Below are 11,457 nucleotides of genomic sequence, written 5' to 3' on the forward strand. Positions count from 1 at the left end.
GCTCCTGTTTTTAAAAATGAGGAAACAACGTGTTTTTATAAGGAAAGATGCACTGTCAAGTGAAAAGAACAGTATAGTGTATGCTACCTTTTGAGTAAGAAAGGGGGAATACACAAACAAGCTTGTATAGTATTTTCTTGTATTTACATAAAGATATATAGAAACTAATAAACATAGTTACCTGTAAAAGACAAGAGAGGGGACAGGGTAGGAAGAAAGACATTTCCTTGTTTTGTCTTTTTAATCATGTGAATGGCTTACAAATTTAAAAAACTTTTTAAATTAAAAATATTTTACTCAATATAATTTCCTTCCATCCTCCCACACTTGCTTGAAATTGCTTCTTTTAAATCACATCCTTAATCCCTTGTGAATCCAGGTCAAATACTCTGGGTTCTGTATACTTGAGATTACATATGTAGGCTCTATTAAATATTTAGGCCTCTATATATATAAAAGCCTAAGTGACCATTAGGACAGGTCACTATGATGTGCACTGACCACCAGGGGGTAGATGCTGAATGCAGGAGCTGCCCCTGATGGTCAGTGCACTCTTGCAGCCAATCTCCTGTGGCTGACCAACCTCCCTTGGTCCCTCCCCCCAGTCAGTAGGCCCTGAAAGGTCCCAATTGGAACTAGGCAAGATGGCCCCAATCGGCTCCAATTGCCTGCCAGGTGGAAGGACCCCACCAGTGTACAAATTTGTGCACCAGGCCTCTAGTTTTTAGATAAGTAGCTTTAATGAGCACTTTGGGTCTTTTTTTTTTTCTTCTTAGCTTTTCTTCTCTTAAAAGAAAGAACTTAGTACTGCCTTTTAACTCAGAAAAGGGAAATAAATGTCTTATAGGATACCCAGTTAACTTGACTTTGTATGCTATGGATGTATTATTGCTATGGAAGTGTTCAGCCTCCACAACCACACTGACAGTCCTTCAAAGATGGGATCTATGCCTTACCCATCTACAGCTCCGGGCCTACAATCTGAACATAGTAAGCTCTCAATGAAATTTACCAGTGACAGTGATTAGGTGATGATACACTACTAAGGTGATAGAATGGTGGCGCCTCGTTTACAATATAAATTTCAAAACTTTGCATGCAACCAAACTGCCATTTCTCAGGCATCTTTCCACCCCATGGGACACAGAAGCACGCCAATGTTTCTGTGCTCAGGAAACTTTCACTGGGGAAGAAGTGTTTCTTGAGTGAGCAGGGTCCTAGTGATATGATGACATAATATTGGTTAATGTTCACACTATTTTATGTAAATGTTATGTAAATGTGCCTGATGCTTATTTGAGCTTTATTAAGGGAATTAACATAAAGACTTTTGAAATTTTTAACAAGGAAAATCTGGAAGACAAGTTGAGAGGATAGAAAACTTTAAAGTGGTGTTTTCTAAAGCAGATTTGAAAACTTCTCTTTTAAAAAATATATATTTTTTATTGATTTCAGAGAGGAAAGGAGAGGGAGAGAGAGAAAGAAACATCAATGATGAGAGAATCATTGAGCTGCCTCCTGCACACCCCCTACTGGGAATGGAGCCCATAACCCAGGTATGTGCCCTAAGTGGGAATTGAACTGTGACCTGCTAGTTCATAAATCAATGTTCAACCACTGAGCCACACCAGCCAGGCTGAAAAACTTTTAGAGTGAGTCTCATCAAGCTACTTTAGGGCAGGCCACTTTAGGTGGCATGACACTGAAGGCCCGCTAAATGGTAAAATATGGGCTGGAAAAAAAACATACATGGGCCGAGGAAGTAACCATGAGTTGGTCCTGGAAAAGCAATATGCAGCTAGAGAGAGAAGCCACAAGTGCTGATTGTGAAGCAGGGGCAAAAGTTAGATTGGTCTTTCAGAGGAATAGAAAAGAAGTCAGTTATGATTGGGGCAGAGTGAGCAGAACTATGCCTCTTAGGATAAACCCAAACTCTTTGCAGAAAAATAGGAAACCATAGGAAGGGCTATATAGTGAGTGAAAGGTGTGATCTGATTCAGTTTTTAAAATGCCCACTCTGGCTGCAGTACAAAGAGATTGCATATGACAAAAGTAGAAGCAGGGAGACTGCTCAGGAAGCTAAAATAGAAATGCAGGAGAGAAATGACCATAATTGGGAGGCAAGAATTAGCAGTGGAAATGAATGAATTTGGGAGGAAATGAACAGAACTTGCATTGAATGCATTGAATTTGAGGGTGAAGAAAGAGAAATTGGGGAGAAATAGCAGATTATTTTTTCTTTTTGGCTTAAGCAACTGGATGCCCTTTTCTGCAAGCACCTAACTAGAAGACTTAGCAGGAAACAAAAATAGGAGGAAAATCAAGACTTCTGTCTCAGAATACATTACATTTGAGATGCCTATGATATATCCAAATGGAAATGTCCAATAGGCAGTTGAATATATAAGTGTAGGACTCAGAAGCGAGATACAGCAAGAACGTATTTTTAAGAGGTAGCAGCATAAACATGCTATGTAAAGCCATAATTATAGATATGACCACCTAAGGGGGAAAGTGAAAGTACAAAGGAAAAGGGTCAGGATCCAGCCCTTTAGAGTTCAGGAGAACAGGGAGGGCTCAGTCCATGAGAGAAGCAGCAATCAGTCAGGCCAGCGATAAAGTGGGAGATTGTGATGTCACAGAGGCCAAGGGAAAGAGGTAGATGGTCAATTGTTTTACGGTAATTGTTGCCAAGAGGTCCAATAAGATAATAATAACACTGCTAATAATAATTGCTGACATCTGCTAAGCACTTATCATGTACCACAGTCTGTTCTAAATGCACTACAGATATTAATGCATTTAATCTTAACAACCCTAATGATAGAGAAGGAACCATTGGATTTGGTAACCCAGAAGCTGAATGAAGAGAACTTTCATTCAACAGTAATTGCTAAGTCCTTACTTGTTCCAGGCACAGTAGGAAAAATGAAAGTCCTGCCCTCTGAGAGCTTAATGTAGGCAGTAAGCAAATACATTTGTAAGTGGAAACAAATAGATAAGTGTTTTAAAGAAAATGAACAGAGTGGGCTGGCGTGGCTCAGTGAAGAGTGTCAACCTATGAACCAGGAGGTCATGGTTCGATTACCGATCAGGGCAGATGCCCAGGATGTGGGCTTGATCCTCAGTAGGGGGCATACAGGAGGCAGGCAATCAATGATTCTCATTGATGTTTCTACCTCTCCCTCTCCCTTCCTCTGTCTGAAATCAATAAAAATATATATTTAAGTCACATGCATAAAAAGAAAGAAAATGAGCAGAGTGATCTGATACAGCTTTGTAAGGAGGTGACAAATATTTGAGGAAAGTGTGTCCTGGCAGAGAGAAAAGAAAATGAAATGATTGTGAGGTGGAAGCAAGGAGGCCCACGTGGCTGAAGAGCAGTGATGGTGGAGAGAGTGATGGCATACGAGGTTGGGGAGGCAGGCAGAGACCAGATCCTGTGGGGTCTTGTAGGCCTGCTAAGAATTTTAGATAACAAACTATGTGAGATGAGAAATCTCTCTGGAGAGTAGAGAGCAGGAAAGTTGCATATAATTTATGTTCTAAGGGATCCCTGTGACCACTATACGAGCAATACACTGGGAAGGGAAGGTGGAGGGAGGATGGGGCAAGAGTACAAGCTATGGCAGTGGACCAAGGAAAAGAGAGTGGCTTACAAAGATGATAAAGATTTGCCCTGGTTGGTGTGGTTCAGTTGGTTGGAGCGTCGTCCCACACACCAAAAGGCATATACCCAGATTGTGGGTATCGGATGTTTTTCTCTCCCCCCTCTTCCTCTCTCTGAAATCAATAAAAAAGAAATTGTTTTAAAGTGACATTGGTTTAAAATGTTAAGACATGGCCATAGTCATGATATATTTCAAAATTAGGGTTTGGAGGCAGACTGTAAAACAGTTGTCAAGAATGACTTCAAGGCTTTCAACCTGAATACCTGGATGAATGAATGGGGATGACATTTGCTAAGATGGGGAACAATGGGGAAGAGCAAATTTGGGTGCAAAAGTAAGCATTTCAGATATGAACACATTACATTTTACATGCCTCCTAGGTATGTTAAACAATTGGTTATAAAACTCTGGAATTTAAGGAAGAATTGAGGCTAAAGATAATTTGGGAAATTACCAGCATCTAATTAAAGAAATGAAACTGATGACATAACTCAGGGAACAAGGTAAGTTCTAAAGACTCTGAAAAAAAAACTGATCCATCACTCACTTTTGCCTAAAGGCTGGGAAGAGAAGCAAGGGAAATTGAGTCAGGAACAATCAATGAGGTCTGAGGGCAATGAAAGCAGTGGTTAACCTCAAAGTCAAATAAAGAAAGACTTCTAAGAAAGAGGTAATGTGTGTCAAATGAGTAAGATGAGGATGAAGGATGAACCATTGAATTTGGCAAAGCAGAGGCCATTGTGACTTCAACAAGAGCAACTTCCGCTAAATAGAGGAGATGAAAGCTTCAGGCTGTTCTCAAGAGAATGGGAAGAGAGGATATGGAAATAATGACTTATAGACAACTATTTTGAGAAATTTTTGTCTAAAGAAGTGGTACCTGGAGGGGTACATGGGGATAAGGGAGTGTTTTGTTTTGTTTTGTTTTCTTGCTTAAGATGGGAGTTATTATTGCATGTACATGTGCTGATAGCAATGATCCAGTAGAGAGAGGAATAAAATGATGCAAGAGAGATAGGACTCATTTTAGGAGAAAAGCAGCTTACAGTTGGATGGGATGAGATCCAACATAGAGGTTGGAAGATTGGCCTTTAATAGGAACAAAGACAGTTCATCCGTTATTAACAGGAGAAAAGATAGAGTACATAGACAGGTGCTGGTAGTTTGATAGCTTCTGTGTTGGAAAATGAGCTGACCAGGGACATGCAGTATGATTGCCAAGCAGCACTGAAAGTACTGAGAGCCTACCTCCAAGCTCGAGATCATGAATTTAAAGATCAAAATAGTTGTTTGTTTTTTTGTTGTCATCATGTTTTTTCTTTTTCTTTTTAAATATATTTTATTGATTTTTTACAGAGAAGAAGAGAGGGGGATAGAGAGTTGGAAACATCAATGAAAGAGAATCATCCATCAGCTGCCTCTTGCACGCCCCCTACTGGGGATGTGCCCACAACTAACGTACATGCCCTTGACTGGAATCGAACGCGGGACCTTTCAGTCCTCAGGCCGACGCTCTATCCACTGAGCCAAACCGGTTTCGGCTCATCATCTGTTTTCTCAAGTGCGGACAAGAATTGGCAAGGGAGTTAGGGATATTTGCAAAGAAATAAGTAATTCCATTGGCGACCATGGACTATAAAATGTCACTCCAGCCGAAACCGGTTTGGCTCAATGGAAAGAGCGTCGGCTTGGGGACTGAAAGGTCCCGGGTTCGATTCCGGTCAAGGGCATGTACCTTGGTTGCGGGCACATGCCCAGTAGCGGGTGTGCAAGAGGCAGCTGATCGATGACTCTCTCTCATCGATGTTTCTGACTCTCTATCTCTCTCCCTTCCTCTCTGTACAAAATCAATAAAATATATTAAAAAATAATAATAATAAAAAATAAAATAAATGTCACTTCTTCAAGACCTTCAGCAGTCTGGGAGTCAAAGGTATGAAGGATGGAGGAGTGAGAAGTAACTAGGTGAATAAAGTGGGGTTGCTAGGTAGTGCCAAGGGGCCACTTGAGATTAGTTGTCATGAAACGGAAATAGAAGCACGCAATATGATTATGGAATTTCTCACAGCAGTGGTCACCTGCTCAGGTGTAGGCAGAAGGTGGGTGGTTGGGGTTAACCAGGATTAGGGGTTTTGCCAGAAGAAGTATGGTGGTTTGCCGAAGAGCCAGTAGGATGGGTGGTAGATTATGTGAGCAACTGGAACAAGAGATGATAAACTCCAGGCTGACAAAGAAGAGTCAAGGAGAGTATGAGGTTTAACTGCTTTGAATGGGAGGACATCACGGAGAGGTCAGACGTGAGCTGGTGTGGTCAGAGCAAAGGATGTTCACACCCAAGTCCCACCAACCGTGCTACCCCGTGAACATGGTGAGGACTGAGCATACAGCAAGCACTCGGTAAATGTACTCTTTGACCACTTGCTCCGCGGGTCTTTTGTTACTACAGCTTTCACAATATCGTAGCTAGCATTTCTTGATTTGTCACCATGTGCCAGACACTGACCAAAAATATCCTCTCTTTAACGGTCCCTCTAGCTGGGGAGAAACATAATGACGACATACAAATTCTCACATGCTATCACAGAGATAATATTCAAAATGGCAACCCAGAGGAATGCAGTAGCTAAGTGTAGGGGAGAATTTCGAAGGGCTTCAAAAAAAAGTGACAATAGCCCTGACCGGTTTGGCTCAGTGGATAGAGTGTCGGCTTGCAGACTGAAGGGTCCTGGGTTCGATTCTGGTCAACGTCATGTACCATGGTTGTGGGCACATCCCCAGTAGGGGGTGTTCAGGAGGCAGATGATCAATGTTTCTCTCTCATCGATGTTTCTAACTCTCTATCCCTCTCCTTTCCTCTCTAAAAAAAAAAAAAAAAAAATCAAAAAAATCAAATTAAAAAATATTTTTTTAAAAAAGAGAGAGAGAGAGAAGTGACGATGGATAATCAAGACAGTTAGAAGGTCATCCGCTGGAAGGAGGAGAGACTGAAGAGATTCCATTTCTCTCGCTACTCATCTCAGTTATCCCCCCAGGAACCAAAGGAGGTGACTGCAAGGCAGCAGATGAATGGCACAAAAGTCATCTTCCTGCCAAAACCGGTTTGGCTCAGTGGATGGAGCGTTGGCCTGCGGACTGAAGGGTCCAAGGTTTGATTCCGGTGGGGGGGTGGGGGGGGCATGTACCTTGGTTGTGGGCACATCCCAATTGGGGAGTGTGCAGGAGGCAGCTGATCGATGACTCTCATTGATGTTTCTAACTCTCCCTCTCTCTTCCTTTCTGTAAAAAAATCAATTAAAAAATTTTTTAAAGTTATCTTCTTTTAACACAAAAGGAGCACTCCAACTTTCACATCAGGACCCCCGCCCTCCCACCCCCCAGTTTTACGTGGGGTTCCCATACCTACCGCTGGGGGAAGACAGAGAAGTCCGCGGCAGGTTGTGAGGCGGCAGCTCGGCTTTGTGACTCCTGTAGGCCTCGTGGGCCCCTGGGGACCCCTGGGACTTACGGAGCTTCTGGGGCTCATAGTGCGCACGGTGCTCCTGGGACTTGCCAGGCCCCTGGGGCTTGCTGTGCTTGCAGTGCTTGCGGGGCTCCTGGGGCTTCTGGAGCTCGTAGGACTCGTAGTGGTTCTGCTCGGAGGACCCGGACCCGTAGGTCTCATAGGGCCCGGAGGATTCATAGACGGTGCTGAGTGCACAGGGTTCAGGGGGCTCGCAGCATTGGGGGGGTTCACAGATGATGTAGGGCTCATAGGGCTCACAGGGCTCCGAGGGCTCCGAGGGCTCCGAGGCTGCCTCCGACGTCTTGGGCTCCAGCTCCGGATCCAGCTCCTGTTGGTCCAGCACGTTCAGGATGCCCAAGTTCGCCCGGGCAGCTTTCGAGCTGGTGGATATTTTTGTCTTCTCACGGCCACCGGATAGCTCTGATAAACCCATGGGCTTTATCTTTAGGCTCCCGTTGCGCGGGACCCTGGCTGGCTGGGTGGCTGCTGGCTTTGGCGCGAAGGCAGAAGGATGGGTTGCCGCCCGCGCCCTGCCCCAGCCCACCCGCACCGGGGGCATCGAGGGCACCGGGCACCGGACAGACCAGACGCACAAACCTGGCCTGGCCTCCTCCCTACAGGTTCTGTGGTTGCCAAGGCGACGTGACGCAGCCCAGGGGCCCACAGGCGCGCTCCGCCCAGAGAGAGAAGCCGGAGACAGACCCTTGTGCGCGCTCCTGACCAGCTGTTCTGTGGGTCAATGGGCAAGTGCTTGCCGGCTTGCTCTCGGTGGCGGAGACCCTGTGGCAGAAGGTACCAGCTTCCAGACCACTTGCAGCGCCCCTCAGACAGCCCAGCCGAGTCTTCGTTAGGTTCCCTGGCACGGGTTCTCCGTAGAAGGCTGAGATGGACAGTCCAGGCCGCTGGATTCTGCAATGCCTTCCAGACTGGTGTTCTGAGTTGGCCGATCTCCAATCAGGACACGCCAACCCGTTTAGAATGAACTCCAAGCTTTGCACCATAAGGGGCCCTGTGGGCGATCTAGTCTGTCTCTCTCTCTCTCTCTCTCTCTCTCTCTCTCTCTCTCTCTCTCTCTCTCCCTCCCTCCCTCCCTCCCTCCCTCCCTCCCTCCCTCCCTCCCTCCCCCTTCTCTCTCCAGTCTACTGTGGGCTGCTCTGCCCTGACTGGCCACATTCCAGCTTCCCTGCTCCTCTCTAACATGTCAAGCAATTTCCCATTTCAGCTTCTTCCTACACTTGGACCTTCACATTTGCCCAGTGCTGGTCCTGGCAGAATGACCACAGGGGTTGGTTCGGGGATGAATATCTGACCCTGGCAGAGCCCATCAGTGCCCCTCCCTGAGAGCTGCTGGACGGCTGCTTTAGGAGAGGGTCCGTCTTACTCCGGGATCGTGAGCTTTACTAGTGTACGCATGTTGTAGGCGAATGTTCCTCACCCAGGGAATCTGGAGAATGAAGCCAAGTAGAGGTTAGCAGGGCCCAGTGATGGGGACAATTTTAACTTTGAATCTCTGAATGAGAGTTCCTGTTGCTCCACATCCCCATCAGCATGTGGTGCTGTCAGTGTCCTGGATATTAGCCATTTTAATAGATATATGATGGTGTGCAGTTTTTTTTTAATTTGCATTTCCCTGATAACATATGTTGTGAAGCAGCTTTTGTCACCAGTATATTTTCTTCGGTGAGGTGTCTCTTAAGGTTTTTGGTCCATTTTTAAATCAGCTTGCTTTTGTTATTGTTAAGAGTGCTTTGTCTATTTTGAGTGACGGTACTTTATCAGATGTTTATTTTGCAACTATTTTTTCCCATTCTGAGAACTGTTTGTCTGTTTGTTTTTTTCTCATTCTTTTGACAGTGTCTTTTGCAGAGCAGAATGATTTTATTTTAATGAAGTCCAGCTTATTCTTTCTTTCATGGATCATGCCTTTGGTTTTATATTGGTACCCACTTTGAGTTAATTTTTGTATTTTTGTGAAGGTTGCGGGGTCTGGGTCTATATTCTTTTTGGTTGTTGTTGCATGTGTATGTCTAGTTCTTCCAGTTATCATTTGCTGAAAATATTTTATTTTGCTCCATTGACTTGCCTTTGTTCCTTTGTCAAAAATCAGTTGATTGTATTTATCAGGGTCTATTTCTGGGCATTCTAATCTGTTCCATTGATCTGTTTAATTTTTTTGCCAAAATTACAATATCTAAGTTACTGTAGTCTTGAAGTTGGGCTAGAGCTGTGGTCTGCAAACTGCGGCTCTCGAGCCACATGCGGCTCTTTGGCCCCTTGAGTGTGGCTCTTCCACAAAAACACCATGGCCTGGGCAAGTCTATTTTGAAGAAGTGGCGTTAGAAGAAGTTAAAATTTAAAAAATTTGGCTCTCAAAAGAAATTTCAATCGTTGTACTGTTGATATTTAACTCTGTTGACTAACGAGTTTGCCGACCACTGGGCTAGATTGCTAGATTTGGGCTCTGAGAATAATTCTGCAGGTTAGACTCTGGTTAACTAGTTTCCCCAGAGGTCAGACTTTGTTAATAAGAGTAGAGTGCTGTGGCATATTTAAAAATGGTTCCTTCTGTAGCCATTTTGGACCAAAATGGTTCCTTCTGTAGCCTGTGGACCAAAGGGCCCCAAGTTCAATTTCAGTCAAGGGCATATACCTTGGTTGCAGGCTCCTCCCCTGCCTGGGCCCTGGTCAGGACTCATGCAGGAGGCAAGCAAACAATGTGCTTCTCTCGCATCGATGTTTCTGTCTTTCCACTCTCTCTAAAAATCAATGGGAAAATATCCTCAGTTAGGATTTAAAAAAAAGAAAAAGGCTCCTTTTCTCCAACCCTGGAAACACCCGGGGATTTTTCTGTGATATTTATTGTGGGAATCTGGTCAAGCTCTGGAGGTAAACCTCACAAAATGTAGAGGCCCCCATACGGCTGGGTCTTCCTGGAGTGTTTAACACTCAGAATGATCCACGCTGAGCCTCCAGCAATTGGTTCATTACAGTTCCGGTTCCCAAACCCTGGCACTGGTTCCCAGGAGTGGTTCCCCATTGAGTCTCTGCTTTGGCAACTTATCCTTCTCTGGATTCTCTTATTGGTTTCTCCAGTCTTGGGGCAGCCTGTGTCTTCACCTCTCTTGTGGATCCTAGAAGAACTGTTGATTTTTCAGTCTGTTCACCTTTTTACTTGTTAGAACAGTGGAGACTTCCAAACTTCTTACATGCTGGAATAGAAATAAAGTCGCTTTTTTTTTTTTTTTTTTTTTTTTTTTTTTAGTCAAAACAAGGCACTAGATTAAAAGTTGGATTTATATCGTATCTGTAGGTAAACATAGCTATGTCTAGTGAAATAAGCTCATATATAAAAGAAAAATGTCAAATATTTAAAAAACAAATTCCCACAATGTTCCTCATCTAATAGAACAGGCTTCTAAAAGAGAAGCTTTTCCTACATCTTTCTGAATGCTGTTAATTTATATTTTTGTGTGAATTTAATAGTGCCTACTTTTTTTCTTTTTTCTTTTTTATCCTATTTTTTTATTTTTAATATATTTTATTGATTTTTTACAGAGAGGAAGGGAAAAGATAGAAAGCTAGAAACATCAATGAGAGAGAAACATCGATCAGCTGCCTCTTGCACACCCCCTACCGGGGATGTGTCCGCAACCAAGGTACATACCCTTGACCGGAATCGAACCCGGGACCTCTCAGTCTCCAGACCGACGCTCTTCCACTGAACCAAACCGGTCTCGGCTGCCTACTTTTTTCTATTTATTTATTTTTAATATGTTTTTATTGATTTTAGAGAGGAAGGAAGGGGGAGAGATAGAAACATCAATGATGAGAGAAAATCATTAATTGGCTATCTCCTGCTCACCCACTATTGGGGCTCACTCAAAGCCTGCAACTCAGGTAAGTGTCCTGACTGAATCAAACCATGAACTCCTGGTTCATAGGTTGATGCTCAACCACTGAGTCAAGCCTGGCCAGGCTCTCTTATTTTTAAAAAACAAGTCCTGCCCTAGCTGGTTTGGCTCAGTGGATAGAGCATCGGCCTGCAGACTGAGGGGTCCTGGGTTCGATTCTGGTCAAGGGCACATGCCTGGGTTGTGGGCTCTATCCCCAGTGGCGGTGTGGAGGAGGCAGCTGATCAATGATTCTCTCTCATCATTGATATTTCTATCTCTCTCTCCCTCTCCCTTCCTCTCTGAAATAAATAAAAATATATTTAAAAAATAAAATAAAAATAAGTCCTGCTTGAAGGAATTCCTTTTACATTTCTTTCTTTTTTGGGGGGAG

At 43.9% G+C, this 11,457-nt stretch overlaps 1 protein-coding gene across 1 annotated transcript in view; it reads right to left on the reverse strand.

The window, feature by feature from the left end:
* SPMAP2L (sperm microtubule associated protein 2 like) overlaps positions 1–7,732 on the reverse strand; it is a gene marked incomplete at both ends in the record, with an annotated part of 38,445 nt that extends 30,713 nt beyond the window's left edge. Inside the window, one exon of the mRNA XM_084881259.1 lies at positions 7,075–7,732. Within this exon, the coding sequence (XP_084737385.1) occupies positions 7,075–7,732 (658 nt within the window). The remainder of the gene's footprint in view (positions 1–7,074) is intronic.
* Positions 7,733–11,457: the final 3,725 nt, after the last annotated feature.

The sequence above is a fragment of the Pipistrellus hanaki genome, assembly GCF_964339955.1.
Source record: "Pipistrellus hanaki genome assembly, chromosome: 1".
Lineage (NCBI taxonomy): Eukaryota > Metazoa > Chordata > Mammalia > Chiroptera > Vespertilionidae > Pipistrellus > Pipistrellus hanaki.